Source organism: Catharus ustulatus, chromosome 1 (genome assembly GCF_009819885.2).
Source record: "Catharus ustulatus isolate bCatUst1 chromosome 1, bCatUst1.pri.v2, whole genome shotgun sequence".
NCBI lineage: Eukaryota > Metazoa > Chordata > Aves > Passeriformes > Turdidae > Catharus > Catharus ustulatus.
In genome coordinates, this window is record NC_046221.1 from 159,124,624 (window position 1) to 159,151,506 (window position 26,883).

The window sequence follows — 26,883 nt, forward strand, 5'->3', positions numbered from 1 at the left end:
TGTGACAAGCTGGTCCTTGGCAATAGCAATATTAGAACTTCTTTCAAGACTGGTACAGGGTATTGAATCACAACATCTTTGCAAGCTGGGAGAAAAATCTACTATTCACCTTATTTAGCAGATAGAGAAGCTAAGTAATTTGTCTCAAATCATCACATTTATACTAAATTGTTGTCAGATCCCATATTTAAATGGCTTAATCCCCAGGTCCTTGAGACTGTATCACAGTCCTGCCAAGTCTCAAACCACTACAGCAGGGAAAAGTCACTCAGATCTGCAGGAGTGGGGCAGTCCTTTTGGGGTCTGCTGCAGAAACCTGCTGATGCTGTGCTTGCAGACACACTCCTCTGTATTCCACCAGTGTGTCCTGCCCCCAGGACTGACCCACCCTCACCAGCACACAGACCTTGGCAAAGCAGGGGAAGACAAGGGGATCTGGCTGCAGGGCCCTTTTATCATTATCATCACTGTCTTTTCTGCAACCTCCTCACAGCAGTCATGGCTTTGCCATTCCTTAAAATAGCACATCACTATTTAAGTTGTCACAGATTAAAACAGAAAGCTCCTATTTATCTATATATGGAAGCATAAATGGAAGCACCTTTTTCTGCACAGGCACATTTGAGCAGTAATGAGCCCATGTTCTCTTATCCCAGCCTCCAAATGGCACATTCCTGTCTCCAAAATTTCTCCCTGCAGACAGCAGACCAAGCTTTGCCAAAAGACAGCACATCCCTGATGATGTTTGACCTTCCAAGACCCTGAGATTTTTTCCTTTCCCCTCCCACAGTCTTTCATAATAACTGAGTGATTTTTGGTGGGATGCAACTCAGTTATTCACCAAACAGGTAGAAATTCAGTGACTCAGTTTGCAGACGTGATTCAGATGGAAATAATTTTGAATATAACTTTCCCCCCAAACATCTTTTCAGACAGTAAAACTGGAACCACCAACACCACCAACTTTCACCTCCCAGCAATGTTGTGACTCTCTGTTTTCTTCCTGTACAAGTGGCTCCCTTTCAGTCTATTGCCTCGTGGCTCTATCTGGAACCAGGCACAGAAGGAAAATGTGTTTATGCTGAATGCACACACGTGTGTATCAGAGGCTTGCAGAACAGGCAGGGTAGTATAAAGGCTGCACTGTGAAACTTGAAGCAGACATCACAACCACTCTCCTACCCTTTTATCCAGGAAGAAGAGTACTGAGGGAAGTGCCCTATATTTAACATCATGACTCAGACAGTCTTGCTAAGGATGACAGATTGTGACTGATCCTTCACCCCTGGTCTCAAGAAATTTTCTGGAGGGTGACTGGAAGGCTGCTACCTAAACTTTGCACATGTATTACTGCTGAGCAAGGCACAGCATGGCAGCAGCACCTCATTTTCCAGGTGACCTACCATGGGAGCTGTGCATGACCTAGTAAATAACAGTAACTTGCAAAATGCCAATTTAGAAGCTGCAGGAAAGGATTTTGCAACAATTTACTCTAAGAATGACATAGAGCAGCAAGAAAGAAGCCTAAATGCAAGCATAAAATAAAGATAAAAGATCACAAAAACCTTCTGTAGTCCCAAGCTCATCCAAAACTGAATGTAATCATATACTAAATTGACTCTCATTTCTCAAAATCTTCAAATCCTCAATTTACTCTGAAATTATTTTGCTGTTGCTGTTTTTATTAAACAAATTAACTAGCACATATTACTGACCTTTTGACCTTTGGGACCTTCAAAGCCAAGTGGACCCCTCTCCCCCTAAGACAAAAAAGACATGATTAAGCAAACTTATCTTCTCAGTTTATATTCAAGCAAGGGGCCTGATCCTACAACTAACTACTGAGGACAACAAAAATGTTTTCAAGTTTAAGCAGAGAAGATAACAAAGCTGATATGCCCTCAGGAGCAATGAAAACAAAGCTGGTTTCTCAGAGGTCCCAGTCAGAGCCAGAAAAAGCAAGCACATTGCTTTTAAAAGCCATGAGATTTTCTGTGTGGCCACATTTACCTTCAGAATCTGTTTTATTTTATTTGAAGGAGGATACACATAACTGAGCTGGATAAGAACAATGACTTTATTTCCAATGTTGTTAGCAGGATGACCAGCATGACCAGAACCACTGAATTAGGTGAAGAGAAAGCACCTGGAGAAATTTCCTTTAACTCTATAGACATCCCAAATGAAACACACTTATCTCACCACTTACCTTCTGTCCAGGAGGACAAGAGCAGTTGAAAATCTTGAGGTGTCCAACTTGCTCACTGCCAACAGTGGGCTTCACTTCCAGGGGAGGTGCTTCTGTCAGGACTGTGACCTGGCACTGCACCCAAACACCCAAGGTCAGGACAAAGCCTTTGATGCTGGAACGTTTCCCCTTCCACCCACTTTAAACAAATCCCATAGGCACTACTGTGTAACACACAGTCAAATGGGGAATGAAATCCCACAAAAGCCATTCACCAAAGCAATAGGGAAAAACGTGGCAAAATGAACAATGAACCTCTTTAACCAAGACTCAGTGGAGAAGAGTGAAAGGAGGGTGGAAGTTTCTAGTGAGAGTTGGGCACAGGAAAATAAGCTGCAACTGGCACTTTTTTTAGCTGTTTCCAAATAAAACCAGTGGGAAACATGTTGAATATTTCATGCTGCATTTCTGTTGTTCTATCATCACTTCGAGGGTTTTGTTTCCCCTGACAGTTTGACAAGGAAAGAGGAACTTGGAAACTTCTAATTCCTCACACTCATCCCTCTGCAGTGGTCTTCTGGTGCTGCTACACTGCCAATTACACAGTTAGGTTTCAATCACCCTTATTAAACAAAACTATAATCCCACACTGCCACATATTCCCTGATTTATGTAACAGATTTCAGTGAAGGGTGTTCATGTGAAAATGAATAAATGACAAAAAGGAGCTTACTGGTCCAGAGGGAATGTCACAGCAGGTCTCCAGCTCGGCGTGCCGGGAGTCACAGTAAATCACCATCCTCTGGAGATCAAACTGGGAGACAAAGGGAGCAACAGCCTCACACACTGCATTATTAAACACCCTGTGTCCTTTTGCTTGGACACAAACAGAGCAGCCAAACACAAGCAAAATCCAGATGGTGTTAACTTCAGAGAGGTTCTATAGATCCCGTAGTCAATCTCTATCTCTCTCTACCAATAACAGACCAATATCTCAGCATGCTGCAAGAGCTGAGATAATAAGACCCTGAAATGCCTATTCAAATTCTGGTGCAGGTTTTCATGCCAATCCCTATGCTCTGGCCAAATTTCTGTCTGAGAAGACATATCCTGGCCACGTCTATCCTTCCTAGAGTTTCATCTAGACACAAGGTCTGTTTTGCTCCTGTTGTGCCTCGCATCTTCTGACCATTTATTCCTGCGTGAGAAATGTTATGAACACATTTGATATGCACGTCCCATTCATTTTGCACAGCTAAGAAAGATTATACAAGTGTGAAATACCAAACTATCACACATAAATTATAGCAGGGTAACACTGTTGCTGGACAATCAGCATGTGTGTCTTGACTTTGGTTCATTTGTAGTAAGGAATGGATTCCATCTGAGGAATGGAGAATATATCACAACTCTCTTAGGTTAACAAGTTTCTTTTTTACCCTCATCTCTTTCTATCACATGTAAAAACATTCAAAAATTTTGTCTCTGCTTCTAACAGTAACACATTGTGTGACTAGACAGAAAGATGAAATAAACTTCTCATTTTTAATCCCTGTTATGGAGACACAGTCTCACATAACAATACAGCAGGTCCTGTACATCATAAGGGGTAAATCAGTCTTAGCTATGTAACACTGGTAACATTTCAGTGATGCTGCCTCAAGAAAAGGGTCACTTACAACATCCCCCCAAACCCCAACTCATTCACAGGCTGCAAACCCAAAGCTGAACCTCTACCCAGCTCTAATCAGCAAGTGCAGTACTTACATCAATGGGGACACTGTCATACAGGCGTTTGCCAATCACAGTCTTTCCTTGAATGTCGATGTTCTCCCTCTCTTCGATGGGCAGCACCTGCACCAGTTTGCAGTCTATGTAGAGGGAGACAGCCTTGGCCTGGATGCTGAGGGCGATTTTGTGCCAGTTGCGGTCGAACAGGTCGCTGACCCGGGCGCTCCTGAACACCACCCTGACGGCGTCCTTGGTGAGCCCCACGGCGTTGTACTCCACAGCTTTGTTCTCTCCATCCAGCCTGATGGACACCTGCGAGGAAACAGGAGGGGTTCTGCTGAGGAACAGAGCCTTCTCCTTCCTCCTGACTGCCTTCCATCATCACTGACACCCCACAGCCAGGGATGGCTCAGGCTGTGGGGAGAGCCCAAGCAAAGAGCAGAGGATGGAATTTTGTGGGAGATACGGAAAGGGAGCCTACACCTGTGCTGCTGAACAAGATGGGGCACCACAGGCTTCAGTGCAGACCCATGACCAGCTCAAGCCTCCTCCTGTGAGCACAACCCTTGGCATGGTTGCAGCACAGGCCACCTTGCTGCCATGGCTGGGTGGCAGCACAGGTCACAGGCACCTCCCCAAAGGCACCTCCCCAAAGCCGAACCTGGCTTGGATCCCTCTGCCCTGTTTATTCCTACACTGCTTCCCAGGCTCTTTACTCCCATTACACATCCTCAGCTGTCCCATGGGATATGGAAAAATACCTCCCTGCCTCCTATGAAACCAGTCCTCTGAGCTGGGCCACTGTCCAGAAATTATTGCAGGTGCTTTGAACAGAAAACTACACCCCATCCTCTGTACTGCAAGCTACAGAGCAGGCAAAACCAGGTATTTGAAGACATGCAACTTGGAGTTAATTTAAAAATTGGTATCTTCTTTTACCAACGTCAGGCAGTTACCAGCAAGCAGCAGGGAACATGGACCAGGCAGAGCCAGGAATTGTGTCCACAAGCTGCAGAGCAGGGAGGAGTCTGGGCCACCTTGGCACTGAGCTGTGAGGGATGTGAGGAGCCCAGGGTGGGCTGACTCCACATCTGACACAACTTCTCCATGCAGCTGAGCACTGTGCTGGCTCAGGAGTGTCAGCATCTGTGAGCAGTGCAGGTCTGCAAGGGAGTGGCCAAACCACCACCAACTTCACATGAAACAAGGCTCATGGGGCTCTAAGGCACTTCTGCCACCATAATCTAAGGCACTTTTGAGATTATTACTGGAAATATTGAGTGTGTTTGTCTCTTCACACCCAAGCAGTTCAAATTTTCAACTTCCTGCAAAAAATACTGAGTGACACATTCTCACTCTGCAGCAACTAGGAATGCATGTGGCACAGTAAATCACTTCATTTAACAAAGCTGCAGCCTATAGTAACTTTCATATAAACCTTTTCCCACTGTTTCAAACCCAGTTAGCTAATTCTTCAAATTGCACCTATTCTTCAGCGAGAGTCCCCCAAATCCATCTAAATCCCAGTCCCAAAGCAGCAATACTGAATTACACAGCTATGTGAGCCCATGCTGACAGCCCACTTTAGAGTCCTGGGTCGTGCCATCACCACTATATCTGGTGCTGAGCAGAAAAATGTGCAGCCCATCCAAACCACTCCCTCCTCAAGCATCCCTGAAAACCTAAACCAAGCTGCTAAGAACATGCTGTGTAGGGACAGAGAGCCCTTTAGTACACACTTAGAGTATTTTTTTCTGAGAACCTGAGAGTATTTGAAAAAAAAAAAATTAGATCAAATTGTGCAGCAGCCAGGAGTCAGGGTTGTGGAGCTATAACAGGTGTTACACCCACATCCAGAGCAGGAACCCATCATGCATTTACAAATTACCTACAAGGCTGTGCAAAACCTGACATAACTCACTGCTCTGCAGTACATCCATGTTACAACCTTTTCCTAAAGAGGCAAAATATTTTCCCTAAGCAGAACTATTTCAACAAAACAATTGAAAACTCAACAGTAGTTTCAAGAGCAAGGATGGTATTTTTGTCCCCCTTTCTTTGTCCCCCTTTCCAGCTAACACGTTCATCTGCATCCTAATAACAACCAAGGTATATACAGACATTTATTTGAAAATTTGAAAGTTTTAATTAAAGGTAAAATATTTGCAGCAAAATTGACTGAAAACCAGGATTTTTACCAGTACACAAGAAAGAGGAATGGAAAAGGTAAGAAAACTGGCTCATAGAAAAAAAAAAAAAAAAAAAAAGGCTGCTCCTGCTGTCTGCAAAAGAGCCTCTTACCTGTGGTATGCCATACTTGTCAATAATCTGCCAGATATACCAGTCTTCCTTCCTGGAAGCCTTCCGGAATTTGAAGGTAGTTACAAAGGCATATTCATCAGGCAGGCCTTGTGGAAATACATCCCTGGCATGGGGAGGGGAAAGAGCAATGTATCAGGCTTAGCAGTGAAGAGCAGAACTTCTAAAACTCTCTCCATGTCCCAGCAATGCTTTCTAAAAGTATCATTACAGTTCCTAAAAATTCTGCTTTATTTGGAATCTTGAAGAGAGATGGACACGAGTTTGTGCCCTCCTGGTTCTGTCTTTATGGAGCATTTTCATCATTCCAATAGTGAAGCTCTGAAATTGGGTAAAATATAATGGAAATGTGCAGCTGAGTATCTATCGTGTTTAAAAGGTTGTTTTTCACTTCATGCTTCTGTTCATGAAACCTGTAAATAATTCTGTTGTGCTCCAGATGCACCAGAGACCTGTGACTTCTGAAAACTGCAGGGAACACCCCAAACCCTCTAAATTACCAAATTATAGCAATATTATAATTGCTATATTGTAAAAATGTTGTAATATCTTTCCCAAAACAAGCACTACAGCCCATGTCTTTACAAGATGTTCCTTAGCTGGCAGCCCCAGATAACAGAAGTTTCTCACATAAAACAAACAATCAGGCAGAGATTTACTCAGCATGACACCATGACCCCTGCACAAACCCAAACATGTGAAGTAACCAAATCCAATACTGCTTTCCTCTATTCCATCACAAAAACCTGTCATAGCACGGGGATGCAGGGCAGGACAGAAGGCATAACTAATCCAGTATCACTATGTGTTTGTTCCAGCCATTACTGGATGCCTAAGAATGAGAATGAACAGAATAAAACATCTCTCTCATATCTCTGGCTCTCTGGAATCCAGGATTCTAATTCAGAGACAAATGCAATTTCTATATCAATAGCTTTTTATGGATTTATCTCATATAGACTTCTGCATCCTCCCCTTGAACTCAGGTAAAGTAATGACATTCACAACATCCCTTGACAAGGAATCACTCACTGCTGCCCACTGCAGAATGAGCCTCCTCCTCTTTGTTTAGGACCTAACTCCGTTCTAATCAGGGAAAAACACAATGAACCTGTTCTTTTTCTATCTTTTATGCCATCCACAATTTTTCAAACATTGTCTGTAATGCCTCTAAGCCATCTCTTTCCCCACCTGAAGAGTCACATTTAACATTATTCTTCATGCCCAAGCCAACCTGCTCCTACTATCATTCCTAAATAAACCCTTCTTAAATATTATGTTTTTGCTTCAGGACGTCTGAGCAGTCAGGCATAAGAACTCGATACAAAACAAAACATAATGGCAGCAATTAATGAAACTATGAAATGTTGTCCTAATGAATAGTTAACATAATCCATCACTATGCAGAAACTGGCACAGTCCAAGGCACATAAAACTAGAAGCCTTTAATTCCATTAAAAGCAAAAAGTCCTCAAAATTTCCAGAATGCTGTTTTGCAGTTGCTGCAAAGGTTGAGATCCAGTCTCTCCTAATGCCAAAATATTCAGTCATATTTCAATCTGTGCTTTGAATCTTATCTTTTCAGCCAAGTTATAAATTCAGAACACTCTGGTTTCATCCATTAATGTGGCTTTTGCTGTATAAAGTGCCCCTGCAGGATAGGCACCATTTTAAGTTGGTTTTCCCTCCAGGGACACAGAAACTCTGAATTCTTCTGACACAAAAGAAAACTGAACCAGGCTCCCACTAGCTCCCTTAAGAAATCCCTCCTTCAGGAGAGCAGACAAGGTTGCTCACTTCTTGGTACTGGTTATTTTATCCAGGGAAGTCCCAGTTCCCTGGAAGTTAGAAAATCTACAAGAAGAGCCAGAAGGAGCACCTAGAAATGAACAGAAGTAGGATCTGGAAGGGGATTGCCTTAAACTAGATATCAGGAAAAAATCCTTTGCTGTAAAGGTGGTCAAGCACTGGAACAGTCTATCCAGGGAAGTGGTGGATTCGCCATCCCTGGAAATGTTCATAGAAAGTGTAGATGTGGGGGACATGGTTTAGTGGTAAACACGGAAGTGCAGCATAACAGCTGAACTCAGTGACCTTATAGGGCTTTTCCAGACTTAACAATTTCATGGTTTTGGACAGCTCTGAGCTGGGAACAGGGATATCATTATGCAAGCTTAATTTCAAAAAGGGTTTTCAGATGTTTAATACCCACAGAAATAACTGGGAGTTAGGTACCTAAACATCCCAGTGAGTCTGGCTACACCTCATCACCCAAGGCTGACAAACAGCCCATCAGGTAGATTTAAACTGACAGAAAGCCATAATGACCCATTACCTGCCATCCTCAACTGATTTTTAAAGCTGCCAAGGAACCAGCTGCAAGTTCCCAACAGAGAAAGATTTCATGCCAAAAGCAAATCTGAAGACACTCTCATTGCTTTGAAGATGTGATAAAAGCTGTTTCTGAAGTCACTGGTCCCTGTATCTTTTACAGAACTGCATTGCTACATAAATAACAAAAACTTTGATTAGCAGTTTGAACTTATTTCCTCACTTAAAAGTTATCTGCATCTAAAAGTTCAACTTTACTTGGGGATCCAAGAGCAGGAGTTGCTGTCCCCAGAAATATTTTATGTTCTTCTTTCACACAGGTCTGAATTAAACTGATGATCGATATTGTGGAACTTTGCTGGATGCCTGGTACCTACAGGGAGCATTCTACAGCTCCTTGATCTATAATTCTGACAACAGGATAGACTGCAGAAAAGGCTCTTACAAAGCTCCAAGACAAAAGAATCCCCCAGTGCTGCAGGTTAGTCTAAGAGTCAACTCAACTACAAGGTCAAGTGAATCACGACTTGCACAAGGAAAAAAATTAGTAAGTAGGCAGAAAACTCTTTTAACCATTGCTAGTTTTTAATATATAGCAACCTTCTCACATGCTTTAATTTGCTATAAGAGCTTTCATCTGTGACAATAAGCATGAGATCCTACATCTGTAATAACAATGGAAAAATTTATGTTGTCAGTTCTCATTTCAGACACTGAATGACATTTGGTGAGGAAGAGTGTGGTTAGTGCTCTTGAGCAATTTGACCAATTTTACAACAGCTGAGCCCGCTAATAAGAAATGTAACCCGTAAGGTCTGCAAAACCAAGTTGGAGAAAGACAACTCATTTAAACAGGCTTCACATCACCAAGGCTCTTAGAATGACAGGAGGGAAAAAAATCAAGAGAAGAGGAAGAGGAAGAGGAAGGATGTGTCTCATACATCCTTGGTACACATCTTCCTGACTTCTACTTCAGAAACCTCAGTGATGGGATACATCCTCTCTAGGTAATTTCTTCTGGTATTTCTCTGTCCTACAGGCCATAAAAAAAAGAGGAATCTATTCTAGATCTCACTTGCTGTCATTTATTTTTCCCCAAACAACTTTTTTTCCATAAGAAGCCATGTGAAAAACTTGTTCTTCTCTGTTTGCAGAAGTCTTTTCTGTGTTTCCCAGTTCTCCCTACAGTTCTTTGCTCTAGATGACCAAAAAAGCCTTCAGTCATTCCACCTCCATCATGCTTTATCTCCTTTTTACCTTGTTAGAAATAGGAGACAGTGAGATCCTCTCATCTAAAGAAGGTTTTTCTTGTGTTTAGATTTCATTGATTTAAATAGTTCCCATTCCTTCTTGTCCTGTCAATGAACATGACTAAGATTCTGGCTCTGTCTTCTTTGCTTCCTCCCTATCAGATATTTTTACACATGTATTTATACACTTTCTCCCTCACTGAATCTTCCTTTCTCTATGATGAACAAGCTTTTTTGTCTCTGCTCTTCTTAATATGAAATATCTGTTTGGTAAAAGTAAGAAAAAAGGAAGCTTTCAACAGTTTCTATGTTCAGTGTGGGAATCTCTGGTTGCTTTTTGTACAATTTCTTCTCTTGGAAGAGGAAAAATGATGAGACCAGAGCAGAAGCTCATGAAGAAATATAAGGCAGGTGACTGAAGTCAAAGTTGATGTCAGGAGACACAGAAAAACACACAAAGGTATCGTGCCCTAAGCAGCCCAAGACTTTGTACTGGTACAACACTCTACCAATATGAAGAGCAAATAGATCATGACCAGAAACTTGGCCAAGCATCTGGTAATTCTGTGAGGTGGTAGCCAAGATCATGATCAAGAAAGGCTGGAACGTGACCAGGCAAGAAAAAAACTGGGATGGCATGGCCATTAGGAAGGCCCTGGAGTCACAACTGGGAGATACAGGTAAACGACAGAACAAAAGAGTGAGACAAAATCTTGGCATTAGGCAAGACACCAGTAATGAGAAACAAGCCTGAGCATCCAAAAACAGAAGCCTGCAGCACAGTTTTGGCCAGGAGAACCACTGAGGAGCCATGAACAAGCAGTGGGACAGCCCCAGTTACATGAGTGGGGAAAATCAGCCAGATTTTGGGGCCAGTCCTCAGACAGCTACAGAGACCCCTGAGTCCCTCAGTAACCAGGCCCTTGACTGAAGCCAAGCTCTGGCTGCTGGGTTTGTTTGCTCACAGATGATGCCTCACCACAAAGAGGAAGAAAGTTGATAGTTGTAGGTTACAGATCAGAAGATGAGTAGGCACATTTCCCAGACAGCTAATCTGGCACTTTGTAAAAGTACTATTGCTTGTATAAAAGAATACAAATCCTTTAAGCAGATAATAAAGTGAATTACATGTATTCCTCAGTTACTGATTTTGTATCTAATTATGGGATGTTGCTATCAGTTGCTAAACATTGCTGGAGGTTATCTGTGAGCCACGACAGATGTTTTTGTTTGGTTTATTATTCCAGTTATCGGTTTTGTGCAGCTTTACAAGATTTCATTTTCTGTGAGCAATGACCCTATATGCAGCATCTCAGAGTCCTGGCATACAAATGCTAAAAGGAATCAAATATGCAAACACCTTCCATGGTGCTATATCCATTTGGGTTCATTCCCAAACCACAGGAGTGTGGAAGTTACAATACAAAAGACTAAAAATGTGAAAGTTCTCCTTGACTTCCATATTTCAGGATAATCAAAAGGAATTTTATTCACTTCAGTCTACTAATTAAGGATGTTTCACTTCTAATTGTCCTGAGTGATAAAATATTAAGCTTATTTTAAGGGCAACAACAACAAATAGATGGGTGTAATCTGAGCAGATGGAAAGCTGTCATAGCTGGTTGGTCTGGCTTCACTCCCTCAGTCTTTCTGAGAAACAACAACAGAAACAACAACAAAGTTCTCCAATCCTTACTTTGGAAAAGGGATTCAAATGGACAAGTCTCTGTAATCGTGCTTTCTCCAGTTGTTAATTATGTTCATCCTTAAAAGTATGCCTTCCTTCCCTGCTGGTTTTCCTGTCAAGTACCCACTGACTTTCTGTCTCCCATGACCCTTATTCAAAGACCCTTTACCAAGCTTTGATTTCCCAGAGGTTCTTACAGGGAATGAACCCTTCAGTTTTTGGCTGCTTCTTAATTTTACCTGTCTACACTGCAGTTCTTGGATTTCTCACCATCATACTTGTTTCACAGATCTTCAAACTTTCATTCACTCCATTTCCACCGACTGAATTATGGAAAATAACGGTGGACACAGCAGCAGTGGTGACTGAGCTGTGTGATATGAAGATTATCATACTTGACAGTTCCTGCTTATACTCCAAGAATTGCTCTGTTTGTCATAGTATCACCCAGAGCCCAGAGTTCACAGGGAGACAAATGAAATAGGTTTCTTGCCATCCAAGTGAAATAGGTTTATGGCTTATTCCCATCCACACTCAGACCAGTTATATATATATACCAAACCTAAAATGTCTTTACTTGGCTGCATTGAATCAGATCACTGATCGTGACTCTATTTACCCTTAGACTTGCTATCATTTATGGACTCTAGAGAAAACAATTTTCCTCTCAATATATCTTTTTTTTTTTTTTTTTTTTTAATTTCATTAATGTGGAGAAAGAGGGGAAGGGGAAAAGAGCACATCAATCCTGTAAGTTCCAGAAGGAAAAAAAAATTGTGAAATCAAGCAAATGCAATTCATAGTATAATCTCAAAAATGCAGTGAGCTCAGAAAAAGAGCTAAAAACAGAATAAAAAAATAACACCCCCTCATCCATAAGAAGGAAAAGAAGTATTATTGATTTTTTTTAAAGCTGAAGTTCAAACCAGCACTGAGAAATTTACTGCAGAAATGTTAACTATGACAATTCAATCTATGGCTTGTAGTTACTCAATGAAATTATGCACTCATTCTTTCCAAGGCTAATGCTATCAGGGTTCAAGTGACAACCCAAAGAAACACTTGTGATAGACTGGGACACAACTGGCAGCCTTAGGTCATAAAATACTCCAAGGACTGACTCCATATTGTGACAGGATTAAAAACTGCCCATTCTTCTACAAGGCCAGAATCCATATTTGCTAACTGGACACAGCATCTACCAGCAAGTGGCCTCTTGTGTTTAGCAAATTTCTATCTCAATGGGAGTGCTACCAAATATTCCCTCTAGAAGCTGTTTATGTAGCCCTAAGTTATTTTGTGAATGTCTTGATACTGCTCCTCAGAACCACTGAGATTCACCAAACACAGTTCACATTCTGCCAGGACGGAGCCTGTAAGTTACTGCTGAGGCTCATTGTGCATATTCTGTGCCAGCTGAACAGAAACAGCTGCTCAAAGCAGAAATATACCTGTAGGTACCAGATAACTACTACAGAGTTAACCTAGAGGAACCAAATAATATAAGGAAACAGTTCAGATAAAAGTAAAGTGAAAAGCCAGAGTACTCACTCAGTTTTCTGAACAACAGGAAAGCTTCCAAGCCGTACATAAGCACTCTGAACCCCATCTTCTTTCATGCCAAAAATCTGCTTCACGCTGAATGAATCCATCAGGTCAAATCCTATCCATTACAGAAATACAAATAAAAGATATTAATCAGGCAGTGGGACATGCCTCCAAGTGTACTTGCATGGATCTCTTGGCCTACAAACAGCACTTCAGAAACAACCCTGTTCTTATTGGGAAAAGTCAGAACAAAATTCTGATATGATCTAATGGTCTCATCCCAAAACTCAAAACCAAGCTTAAATTCAAGCTGTCACAGGCTTGAGCAGAGTTTTCCAGAAATCTGTAGCTAATTTTTGCATTGCTACGACCTCCTGAAAATGCTGCATAATTCACCAACTCCCATGCAGAAAAATCCAGAGGTGCAGACTGAAACATTTATTCATAGAATAAGAGAAAACACAGAATGTTTTGGGTGGGAAGGAATCTTTAAAGAACACCTAGTTCCAACCCCTCTATCATGGCCAGGGACATCTTCCCCTAGATCCAGTTTCTTAAGGCCCCATCCAGCCCGGACTTGAACACTTCTAGGAATGGGGAGTCCACATCTTCTCTGGGCAATCTGTCTCCCTGCCTTCACTGTAAATATTTAATTCTTTATCTGCAATCTAAACCTACCCTCTTTTCAGTTTATAACTGCTGCTCCTTGACCTGTCACTACAGACCTTGATAAAAGGTCTCTTTATTTCATGCAAGACCTTTTATATTGAAAGGCCACGATAAAGTCCCTCTGGAGCCTTCACTTCTCCAGGTTGAACATCCCTAAGTTTCTCAAAATTTTTTCACAGTAGAGATGTTCCAGCCATCTCATCTTCCTCCAGGACCTCCACTGTGTATCCATTCCAATGGTCCAGGTCTTTCCTGAAAACTAGTTGTCCAAGAAAATGGACCACATACACTTTTAGTATCATTTCAATACAACTCAGTCCAATCAACTTATCATTATCACGAGTTATTAGTCTTGGAGAAAGACAGTTGCCTAAAGCTTCTGATTTTCTTCTAACAAGGCATTTTTAGCTCAATCTTAAGCTAAAGATTTGGCTCAATCTTAAAGCTTAACCCACAAGTGAGTCTATGCAGCTCCAACATCAATGTAGTGCCAGCCTCAAAGAACATTTGGTTTTGTGACACAAAGTCCCAGCTGCTAAACCCTGTGAGGGACAGTGGGGTACAATGGTGCCATGAATGCATCCACTTCCTGGGGGTGCAGAACTGTGTGGATGCAAACATCCTGCTTTTAGCTCCAAACTGGCTCCACAGGGTGCAAATCCAAACTATCAGCCACTCCCAGAACCATGCACAGTGTGGAGTTAGAGGCAAAGGCACTGTAAAAGGCAGGTTGCGAGCAACTGAGCAGAGAACATGTGTTTTAATTTTATTTAGACTACTCCAACATCACCTCCCCTCACACATGCACAATTACACATATTAATTCCTGTTTTGTAACTCCAGCACACAAACCTGGTGACGTTATTTGGATAAATTGCTTTTAAAACTATGGCAGTTCTTTCAACTTTGTTCAGCTAGTAAGCTCTTCAAAGCTTTCTAGGATAAATAAACATTTTTATGTGAGATAATTAAGCCTGAAGATTCTTGGGTTTCTTAGTTGTCCTCCTGAACCTTTCAGGCTGAAAGACACTGCAGAGATTGAAAACAGCATCAACAGTAAAAGGCATGAATCTAATGACATTATTCTTCACATTTATATGAATAAATAGGTGCAAAAACCTGTGTGGGCCAGTACACAGGCAAATCAAAACAGCAAACAGCAAATAAAATATAAATCTTCCATCACTTTCTGGAACTTTTTCTGAAGAAATTGCTTCTTCTGAGAAAATACAATCCTAATTATTTGCAAAGACAGAAATGGCTGTCTGGTGCCAAGTTGAGGCCTTTAGTATTACAGTAACTTTCCTGGCTGTCAACAGCTTTTCCTTTTTGCCCACTCTATTTTCAGCTATTACTGGGCATTCGGGAGGGCAAATAAAGCATTTAAAGTGCTCCAGGGCCTCATGGCAGTGCCTCATAATCACCTCTGCAGCAACCAGCCCTCTGACACACTGCAATCAGCCACGATTGCAGCTGTAAATCAGGGCAAACAGAGCCCACCAGAACACGAGAGCTCCCTCCTGGCTGTCACAAACAACGCTGTGATCTGTCCATACAGCTCGTTCCACCAGGCTGTACGTATCCCTCATCCACGGAAATAAAGGAAGTAACGGAGTTGTTAACCATTCACAGGAGAGACGCAGTGACAGCTGCCTCTGCCTTCCTGAATAGTGATCAATCAGGCAGGGGCACACAGCCACACATGCACAGGCTTGCTGTGATGACTGGAAAAGCCTTTTGTTTTCTACGGAGCTCCCATAGGGTTTATTGCAACCACACACCAAACGAATCCAGGGACAAAGGAACAGGAGCACTGAAGGTTCAGGTTTAAATAGGGGAAGAAGGGTGGAGCAGGGCACCAGGGACCAATGGGAACAGGGGAAAGTGGTGCATAGGCGGGGCAAGGGACCAGGGAAACCAATGGGGTAAGGGGAGGTGGAACAATGCAGTAAAACCAGGGCCAATGGGCATCAGGGGAAGGGAGAACATTCTGGAGAATTACCATATAAGGGCAGAAGGGTGGTCTGGGCCAATGGGGAACATGGGGGTGGGGTACATTAACATAAAACAGCAAAGGACTGTGGGGAGAAGCCCTTCATCCACCATGTCCTCAATGTGTCTCTGATAGCTTCAGTATCTCTCCCTCTCAACCATGGATATAATTGTTGTTGTGGCAGGTCCTTGGGCCTCCGCGGAGAGGAGGTGGGGTTGATAAAGGCTGAAATGCTCCCCAATTGATGTTCTTGTGTACAATCCCCTGAGGCCTCAGGCTGTGAAATCCTGCTTCCCTTCACAGGTCTTGTGAAGCTCCCTTGCTGAAAGTGCTCAAGTGCAAGATACAGTGACAAGATGTTCTTGCCAAGTTTTCCCATCGTTAGCTCAGACCCAAAGCTGCATCGTTATCTCTGACAACTTAAATCAACGTTCATATCATGAGCAACTCTAAAGCTGGGCACTCTGGTATGCTTTTCCAGTGGAAACAACTGCCAGATTCAATAAATCTCTTTTTCTCCTGAATTTCCTATCAAAATGCACTTTTAAAAGTCTAAGTAACACCATGAAATGGCTATCAAAACTACTTTGCAAACAGAATTTGGTGTAATGAAAATAAGTCACGCTCTCACAACATAATCCCATTTACATTTAGGATTGGGTAAAGCACAAAAGTAAATCATAATAGGATTTTTTTTTCTTTTATTCAGACTACAGATTGATAACTCAAATACTGCTTTCTCTATTTTTAATTAGTTGACAAATGAGGATAGATCTTTGAAAGATGTAACGTAGATCCACGAGAAAGTTAAGTGCTTAGGTGTGTCAGAGTCCACACTCAAAAGCAAAGGGTTTTTTACTTTAATCACACTACTAATGTATTCTGTGCCAAATTTAAATATTGTCCAATTGGTGAGATAACCTCCACTCTTGGATACTACATTTACAAAGAAAGCCCTTAAAGGTAAGAGACGCTTTGGTTGCTGAAAGATTTCAATACAATTACAGAAAATTTGTTATCAGTCCATACACTAAAAATTAGGAACTCTGCCAAGAATAAGATGCATCTCACCTAATTTTAGCTGTCTGAAAAAAAGACATATGATAGATGCAGGTTTCCTCAGTTTCTTTGTGAGTCAGCAGAGAAATTTAGGAGTCATTAACACAAAGCATCTTAATGACAGGCTGAACCCCTACATGGAGGGCCTCCTTCCTTTCAGCAGAAAGGGAGTGTATACAGACAAGAATTTTCAGAGTACTGAAGTTGTCCGAGATGTATTTTGCTTACAGGGAATGCTATCCATTTTGTGCAGGGAGTAAAGCAGACATAAAGACAACAAAAATGTTAACAAATCCCACACAACTTATATTCACATTGCCTTATCTGCCATCAGAATTGCATAAAGGTTGGAGATTAGCTTGATTAACCAGCTATGATTTTCAAAATCCTTCTGAATAACAAAGAAACAAATCCAAAACATTGTTATTTGAGCTGAGAACGTGCTCAAGGCAGATTACCCAAGTGGAACTGTAAAGAAAACACCTAGGCAAACCTCCAAACGAATTTGTGAATTAAAGGAACCTCTAAGATTGTTTCAGCTGAAGGACAAGCAAATACATTATTGTCATCACTATTACCACTACTAGTAGTATTACTAATGTTAATACTAATATTACTACTATTATTATTATAATTTGGTTTACTTTTTGTGCCTGGAAGCCCTTTGCATGGATTATGTTCCCTTGACTTTAGGAATGGAACTCGGATAGTGAGGGAGACAGCAAGAAGCTTTTAATTTTTATTTTTTCAGTCTTGAATTACAATATTAATGTAAAAAATAAGCAATGCTGTGATTATTTCTAGAACACCTGACCAGGACATTTCACCTGGCAGTGTTTGTTCACTAACAGTGCAGTGAAAACTGTTCAGTGAGATCTTTTCACAAAGAAGTAAATGTGTCACACAGCATTTCTGTGCTGGAGTTACAGCATAAATAGTCTGTTCTTCGGTGTTTCCACCTCTAAGGAGGCACCATATTGTCAGTGGCATATGGAAAATGAGATGCCACATGTAACTGCCCAGTTCTCTCTACAAGTGAATGGGAATGAACAGATTTGACTGAATTAGCAAGGGCAAAAATGCTGTTACCTCTTGCACCATGCCAAAGCACAGGGTGAAAAGACAGGAGTTTCCTGTTCTCAGCTGCTTTGATTTAAAAGGTGGCTTTTTGTGTAGCAGGGCAGGTGTAGTTTCCCAATTGGCTCATAAACTGCTTAATCAGTAATGCCATAAATATGGCATTTAATAAGATGCTCTTTGATCTTAAGCCTCTTACTTCATTAGAGCTTCTAAAACAATATGGGGCACTGAAACCCTCTAACATGATTACATCTCCTGAAAGCCAGCAGACCCTAGTGCATATTAAAATTAAAATAGTGAGCTGAAAGAGAAGCTCAGATTTGTAACAGCATACTTGGCTTGAAAAGTAATTTCTTATGCCCTGCTCTGCTGATCAAATCAGCCGAATGTCTCACTACCTGAGAGTTATAACCCCCTTACAGGAAGCAGCCTGTTTTCCAGGATCAGAAAACACACACAGATCTTTCTGTTGCAGGGAGAAGATGGCAAAACTTGGCACTGGACAACTTATACATCATCTAACTGTAACGTGCAGCCAGATTCTCTTGTACAGGACAAATGTCCACAGTGCACCCAACACTAAAGCATGGCCAAAGGGTGATCCAACAGCTCTGTACTCATCCCGTGATCCTACAACGTTTGTTTCAAGATTATTATCTGCAGACCCAACTGAAGGGGCCATTTTTGGTTGCCCTGAGTATAGGCTGTATTTCTGCCTGGCTTCATTAAAGGATCTCATATGGGCAGCAATATAGAAGCTGTTGGGCAGGTTGAGATTTTCCTGGCTCCCCTGTCTTCAGGGCAAAAAAAACCAGAAAAAAGAGAGCAAAAAAATCTAAGTTTTAATATCCAGAAAACACAGTACTGAACACATTTGGAAAGACTTCTCAAAGCAGGACAGAGTCATTGACTTCTTATTTTGCCTAAAGCAGCTTTCTGGAAAAAGTCTCTTGTTTTATGTTCCCAAGTATCCCAAGATAACACTCACAGGGGAAACAACTGGGCCACTTCTAATTGTGAAAGTTTTTGGTGAGACAACAACCTGGAGAGGAATGTGGAAAGTGATTGTGAAAGGGATCAGGAAAGGCACTGGATACCACACAGGCACAAGTGGATTGCCAGCCATAGCACCAATATCAAACAAAGGAGCTTTTGCAGGAAATTCTCCTTCCTCTGGTCTTTCTCAAACTCCCAGCTGAATTACCAACCATGATAATGCATTGATGAAGTATCACCAATAGCCATGATCAGGGAAGTTGTCATCACCTGCTGGTTCACCCACACTTCTGAAAACAGCAATCTGGACAGCCTGTGATAGAATAGCTCGCACTCCTTTTACTGGAGGATGGTCAATAGTACTGAACTTTACTGTACACCACAGCAGTGTATGAATTCACATGAGAAATAGTAGCAACTGGGCGTCTTTCAACAAATCCATGAATCTGCCTAACGTCTTCTGCACTCTTGAAATTTAAGTTTTCACAGATTTTTTGTGCCCTCAAGGAAGAGCCTGTATGCCCTCAGTGTCCCTTTTAACTCAAGTATGGTCTGCAAGGTTATTGCCACTGTAAGGAGCCCTAGTTTTTGTTACCTTAGTTTGTTTCTGTGCTAATAGATGCTCTAAAAATGAGGAATAAATATGCTGTCATGCCATAAAATAAGGTTACATGGTGTATTTAATGAGATAGGTCTAGCAATCAGTTATATCAAGGCAAAATGTAGGGTTTTTTTTTTTTCCCTGTATCTAAATATTTGGCATCCCTGTCTTCCACAGTGCTCTATGCTGAAGGCAACTTCTGGACAGCCAAGATGTGTCTCAGTTCAGGGCTGGAGTAGAAGTATCCAAATCCCAAAGGATTTACTTTATTCAGCATGTGTTGCTGAATGTTATTGTTGTAGTAACCCTTACCTGCTACAGTATTTTTGCTGTTCCTGACATTTCTTCTTCCACAGGAAAAGAAACCCTGTCATGAGCTGAGCAAGTTCCAGATTTTAGGCATATTAAGATCTCACTGAAGGGTCCATCTCAAAGGATCTTCAACCACATCTAATCTAAGCCCACTTTCTTCCTGCTTGAAGCTGTTTCCTCCTGTCTGATCACCACATGCACTTTTAAAATGTCTCTCTCCAGCTTTCTTCTTGGCCCCCTTTAAGGACAAGGTTGTAAGAAGGTGCCACTGGCCCCCTCCCTTATCCTGGCTGAGCATCCCCAGCTCTCTCAGCCTGTATTCATAGCAGAGGTGTTCCAGCCCTCTGAGCATCTCTATGGCCTCCTCTGGACTTTCTCCAACAGTTCCATGTCCTTATGTTGGGTACCCCAGAGCTGGATGCAGCACTCCAGTTGGGGTCTCACGAGGACAGAATCGAGGAGCAGAATCCCCTCCCTGCTGCCCATGGGTTTTTGGATGCAGCCCAGGACACAACTGGCTTTTTGGGCTGAAAGTGCTCATGGCCAAGATGTGTTGAGCTTCTCATCACCAGCAACCCCAAGTCCTTCTCCTCAAGGGCTGCCATCAATAAATTATCTGCCTGGATTTAGTCTTGAGATTGCTCTGATTCACATGTAGCAACTTGTGCTTGGCCTTGCTGAACTTCACAAGGTTCAGCCGCACCTCTCCAGCCTCTCCAGGTCCCTCTGGATGCCATCCCTTCCTTCCAGTGTGTGACTGCACTCACAGCTTGGTGTGCTTGGCAAACAAAGCTGAGGGTGCCTCAGTCTCACTGTCCATGTCACTAAAATAATGTCAGTGTCAGCCCCAATTCCAACCCCAAGGAGCACCACTCACCACTGGTTTCCTCTTGGACATCGAGCCACTGACCACGACAGTTGGAATGCCAACCCCTCCAATTCCTTATGGTCCATCTGTCCAATCCATGTCTCCCCAACGCAGAGACAAGCATGTCATGCAGCACAGTGTCAAATGCATTGCACAGGAGCAGGTGCATGAGTCTTGCAGCTCATACTGTTTAGACCTGTGCCATTGCAAATGTTTGTAAAAATTTTGTCCAACTATCTGGCTGTCAGAAGAAATTATTTCCAAAGAATTACGAAGGATAAGAGTTCTGTCTTCTTGCCCTGTTTATTTCACTGTATTCTATCTCTCCAGCAAAGATGGAAAAAGGAGCAGTTTATTTTTGCATGGGTAATTCATGCCACATTCAGCTCTCCCAGCAGTTTGATTCAGCATTATCAGTCAGCACTGGTTTCCTGACTTACCCCCAAAACATTAGGGACTGCACCTCTGGAGGAGCAAACCAGAGATGTATTGGCTGCCCACAAGTCCTGCATGAAAAACTGCAGTGATGAGTAAATGGGCTGAACAGGTAATTTAAAAAATTAGTCAGCCATATTTTACAAGAAGCTTGCAAGGGAATTTCGGAGCTGTAAAACTTTCCAGAGTCCATAGATTAAGGGCCTCAAGAGTGCTTTAAAGAGGTTCTTGCTATTAACCTTTTTTCCCTCTGATGTTCCAGCTGGGATTCAAGCAGCACTTCATGCTGACCCAACTTTCTTCTCACCAGATCCCCAGATTCCAGTAGGGAGAGCAGCTAAGTGCTTGAGCTAACGATGAGGTTTTGCTAAACAAATGGAACAGATCTTACACCACATCTTCCAGCAAGCCTAGAAGCTTTTAGGTCATACTCAATAATAGGCTTGGAGCACATCTTAGATGGTCTCAATTTTATAAAATTTGTATATCAGATGTACCCCTGGTACATGATGCCACCACTCTGACTGTTGGTTTACTGGTCCTGGTTTGCTTACTCTCCACCACAGCACTGGAACATACAATTTCTATTTTTCCTTTGCCCCAGGAAAGGAACAAGCCACAGGAGTCCCATGCAGACCACAAAAAGGAGTTTGATCTCAGCCCTAGCACCAATCCACATTTGGGACTATGAGGACCAGAAACCTTACTTGAGGTACAGAATGGAGTTATATTTCAAAAAGGATTAATACTCCAGAGACAGTGAGGCAGCTAAGCAGGCAGTCCCTGGACTGAAATATGGGGCTGCTCTTTCAGCAACCTCAGTCTAAAGTGTCTGCCAAAACAGAGGTGAAAAATACAGCACTTGGTATCTTTACATAGGAAAGAAAAGATAGCACTTCAAGAAAGATAAAGCCAATACAAACCAGTAAGAAAGTTATGCCAGGGATACAGTGTGAGAGAGAATTAAAAAACAAGTGAGTGAATTCACAATTCTAGCCATCCCACCTTGTGTAAAGGCTGTTGTAATCTGACCCCCAGCCTGCTGTAAAAACAGGAAATAAATTCATGCATACAGCAGCTGCCTCTTTCAACACCCATGTTAATAACACACCACTTTATCTGATGCACTGTTCTGTTTATCTTCATCTGTCCCCTGCTTCTCTCTTACCGTTTTGCCTCCAGTTTTCAAACAGTTGCAAGTGGAATATTGAACAACACTGAAAGCTGGTTTTGACACTGAGCTCTTTGTGACTTCTAAGCATAGCCAGCCCACAGGACTGCAGTGGCTGTGCTTAGAAGTCACAGCCTCATTACTGAAGGCTTCTCTTGTGTTGAAGTCATCTCCATTTTCTCAGTAATGGACACTTGGCTTGTTGCCACAGGCCCTCTTTCAGCTCCTTCCTGCTCCAGTGATTTACAGGACTAAACAGGAGCTCATTACTCCTTTGATGTCCTTTGTGTGCCAGGCTTGCACCAGCTGAATTTACCTGAGACTATTTGTATTAGGTTCTGGTTTTAATTAGTTCCTCTATTTTGAAGGCCTCTTTTGAGTTCCTCAGGTGTCAAGGTGCTCTGTGTTCCTCCAGAAAACCTTAAAATGGCACATCTGGAAAGTCATCCCTTGGGATGGCACTGGGGAAGGGAGGACCTCAGTACAAGCAAGTAGTATTACTTTTAAGGTAAGAAAATATATTTAAGGAAAAACATTTTACCAAGACCTGCTCGATTCTCCTTGTAATGCTGTCTGGGCTATAAGAAAACTTGACCAGTAAGCTGTTCATGAAAATAAAAATAATTCCATTAATTTTAGGTGTGATGAACAAGCCCTAACCTAAAAGCAGGTAGGGACTACTCTAGGAGCCTGTCATGGTTGCTCATGCCAGGTGGCCAGCACAAAGCAGATTAGAGCTACCAGCACCCCAAAACCTGGCCACAGCAGTCAGCAGAGAGAATTCTCATCAGACAGACCAATTTAATTCCAATGATTAGGAGTATTTTGTTAAGATTCTGTATATGCCTTCTTCCCCTCATGTGTCCACAATAACCAGAAAGCTTGCACTGATGAAAAATCCATGGGATGGTTTTTGAAGGAGAATTAATCTAAAATGCTTGGACTGAGAAATATCTAAAAGATATCGCAGTTGGACAACCTATTAGTCTTTTTACAGCCAAAAGATTGGTTGCTTCTTGGGCTATGAACAGTCAAAATTGAATTTATTTCCTTTTCATCAATCTCAAATGCACTGGAATAAGAAAACTACCTGGACTGTTTAACTTCTAGGACAAAGCAAATACTACCAGTCAAAGAATCACTTTCATGTGCATGATTAACCCTTTTGAATTAACCTTCTTTGTGAATGCAGATGTCAGAATTTGTCACTGCTGGGACTCAGAGCACAGAAAGGCTTTCACAGGGTCTGCTCTGCTGTTACTGTTTACTTCCTGCATAAGCACAGTTAAAGTAAATTCATCTTTAATCCTCCATATTTCTGACATTTTTGAGAAGCTCAGGCAGGCTACCTGCTCCAGCACAGACCTGATGCTGTCAGGTCATTCTCTCATTGAGATCCATGGCCTTGAGTAACAGCTACATCTCTGACCATATCAAGAAAAAAGATTGATTTAAAACATGCTTTTTTTCTAATTCCAAGAACTCAGCCCAGCTCTCTTGGTGTCAGCCTGGTTGTGCATACTTTAGAGGATGCTCCAGTATTTCATTCCTAATCCCAATGCACACTTTGGTGACTCCCTACTCCCTGATGGGGTGACTGTACTTTTTCACTTGCCAATTCTTTAGTTTTCTGACTAAAGGAACGAAAGGGAAATTCCTTGGCTCACAAGCCCTAAAGAAGCCAAGGTCCCCATGCTGGGTAACTGGTGGGTCTGGACACCAGGCACACACAGGTTAGAGCCAGCCCACAGGACTGCAATGGCTGTGCTCAGAAGTCACAGATGATTTATTGGTAATTATTGGCCTGCTTGACCTGCTGTGCTTTTTTGAGTTACTGGATATTAAAATGCCTTTGAACACAAGTGAACCATTTGTCAACCTCTGAAAAACTTCAAAGACCTTTTAAATGCAGTCATTTAGGCTATGGTATTGAGATTAACTATTTGCACAGTAGAATGGTAGAATCACAGAATTATTAAGGTTGAAAGGATCTGTAAGATTGAGCCCAACCATTAACCTGACAGGTTCATCACCAGCCGTGTCCCCAAGTGCCACATCTGCATGTCTTTTGAATCCTTCCAGGGATGGTGATTACAGCAGTTCCCTGGTCAGCCTGTTCAATGCTTGATCATCCTGTCAGTGAAGATATTTTCCCTAATATCCAAACAAAACTTCTCCTGGAACAACTTGAGGCCATTTCCTGTGGTCACTTGTTACCTGGTATGAGAGACTGAGCCCCAGCTCACTGCACTCTCCTCTTGGGGAGTTGTAGGGAGCAGTAAGGTCCCTCCTGAGCCTCCTTTTCTCCAGGCTAAACACCCCCAGTTCCCTCAGCTGCTCTTCATAAGACTTGCACATAGACTCCTAAAAAATGAGCCAACAAGGTCAGCAAGGTCACCTGCACTGCAGGTATCTCACCTACCAGCCCAGAGGACAAACCCACCTCACAGCACAAGCCCAGCCATTTTCTCCAGCCCACAGAATCACACATAACTCCTGTGACCACAGTTACAGTCAGTGCTCCTTTCCCTTTTTGCTTCTCGGAGTTACAGCTGCTATTGTCAGACATCTGTATGTCAGGAACTCTGTTTCAAATTCAGCTCAGACCAGTTTCACATTTTCTGGGGGACTTCCAAGAGAAGATGTGGGGGGAGGAGGAAATAGGAATCCCTGAGCCCTATCCCATCAGCGCTGCCCATTAGTGATGGATCACTGAAAAACACGAGGGCAAAGTGACTGTGCCGTGGCACAGCAAAGCTTCATCCTTCTGCCCCATCTTTCACAAATGTCCCAGCTGCTTCCAGTCCTGCCTGTGTGTGCATAACCCCGGGATGGAGAGGACAGTGCTGGTGTCTGCAGGAACAGCCAGCTCCAGCAGCACTGCACTTGGGCATCTCTGCTGGTGACCACTGTGTGCATCTGCTGTCCCAAGGCAGTGATGCCTCACACATCTCTGCAGATATTCATGCACTGTTCACTGCCCTCTTGGGGGCTTCCCAAGAGACTGACAAGTGCAAAGGAGGGCACAATGTCACACGGGCACCACAAATGTTCTTTTTTCCCCAGGAGCACATCGGTCGCGTGCGCTCGTTCTGCAGGTCCATCAGCCTGGACACTCCAGCTTTCTCATACTACCACGTGCTTTAGTGGGCAAATATAAATAGTCCCAGGGATATTGTAATTAGCTAGTGAGTCACTAGCATCTCAGGAATGTGAACCCTGTGCTGCAGACCACAGGAACTGGAGACACACTGACAGCTAAACACAGCCACTGCAGTCTGTAATTGTAGGGAACTATTTTACAACCAGTGCCTTCATCATAAAATCCCAAACACCCTCTATAGAGTCCCAGAAAAACACAGAGCTCATAAATGTTCTGGAATTTTGGTCATTTTCACATGGAGGTTTTGGAGATAGGGAAGAGAGTTGGAGGCTGAGGTCAGTTTGTGGTGCAGCCCATAATGCATTTTCTGCTGTTGTTCATACACCACCTGTGTGACTACTTAGGAGTTAAAGTCAGGGATTTCATCTTCCTCCCTTGCCCCATTAACACCATCCAGTGTGGGATGTTTGATGCCGTGTGCTGGTTGGAATTGTCCTTCCCCAGGGTTTATTTTTCTTAGCACTCTGTGGAAATCACTTCAGGCCTTTCTTTACCTCCATGGCAGAGTGCCCTGAAAGCAGCAGCCAGCACCTGCTGAGGAGTTTTATCTCCTCTGGTAATGTTCAGGACTAGAGCTCAGCTCATTCTTAATTCTAGGGATCATCCAGGTTTCTGCAACCAGATCCCATGTCCAGCAGGTCCAGTCTAAAATACAAATAATTCAAATGTAAAGTCTTAAAACCTCAAGAAGTAGAATTCATTTTAAATAACATTCATATGTATTTTGATGCAATATTATAGCTCCTAAAAAGACACAAAGGTCAGATCTGCAGGATGCAAAATATTGTGTTTTCCTGCTTGGTCGTGACCCTTTCTTAAATGCTGATGGAATGAAAATGACAATTCAGCATAATAAGAGGCATTAAATACAATAAGGGGGGGAGGGGGTGTTATTGAGCATTTTAGGGCAGATTATGTAAACCCTCTTTTTAAAAACTCACTCAACTCTTAAAAAGCTCAACTCTTTAAAAAAACTCAACTGAAACACAGTACCCAGAAGAACGCTCTAAGGACTTTGTTTAAACCATTATTAAGCATTAGTTTAAAATATCAGACTTCCTGGAAGATGAAGTGATATTCTAAGTAGATTCCTTGCTTTCTTTCAAAATCCCCTGTTGATTTCTAATGCATTCAGCAGCATACTCAGTGTTACATTCTGAATTCATGTTATGTACTGTTAAGCAGATGCTGCTTCACTTCACTCACAGAATTGTATCAGTAGTAAAGCTGTCTATATATTCTTGCTCATGCAACCCTACTTCACTGTGGCAGCCCTTCCTGAATGCTGCAGCTGGAGATTTCTTATTTAAATGCTTTGAGACCAGCGGGTCATAGAGTACAAACCTCTGCTCTGAGAGGACTCAGGACTATCCATCACTGATTGTTTGTCTCCATTAGCACCACTTCACCTCTTGTCCCAGTGCTTCATATCTCTGACAGCTTCAAGCCTTCTTCTGATGTCTTGAATGATTATCTTAAACA

General features: G+C 42.4%; 1 protein-coding gene across 1 annotated transcript in view; it reads right to left on the reverse strand.

Annotated features, from left to right (window-relative positions):
- COL22A1 (collagen type XXII alpha 1 chain) overlaps nucleotides 1-26,883 on the reverse strand; it is a 231,592-nt gene that overhangs the window by 133,066 nt on the left and 71,643 nt on the right. The window contains exons 5-10 of the mRNA XM_033078454.1: nucleotides 13,058-13,169; nucleotides 6,221-6,344; nucleotides 3,956-4,231; nucleotides 2,922-3,002; nucleotides 2,210-2,323; nucleotides 1,716-1,760 (exon numbers count right to left, since the gene is read on the reverse strand). Coding sequence (XP_032934345.1) covers nucleotides 1,716-1,760; nucleotides 2,210-2,323; nucleotides 2,922-3,002; nucleotides 3,956-4,231; nucleotides 6,221-6,344; nucleotides 13,058-13,169 — 752 coding nt within the window. The remainder of the gene's footprint in view (nucleotides 1-1,715; nucleotides 1,761-2,209; nucleotides 2,324-2,921; nucleotides 3,003-3,955; nucleotides 4,232-6,220; nucleotides 6,345-13,057; nucleotides 13,170-26,883) is intronic.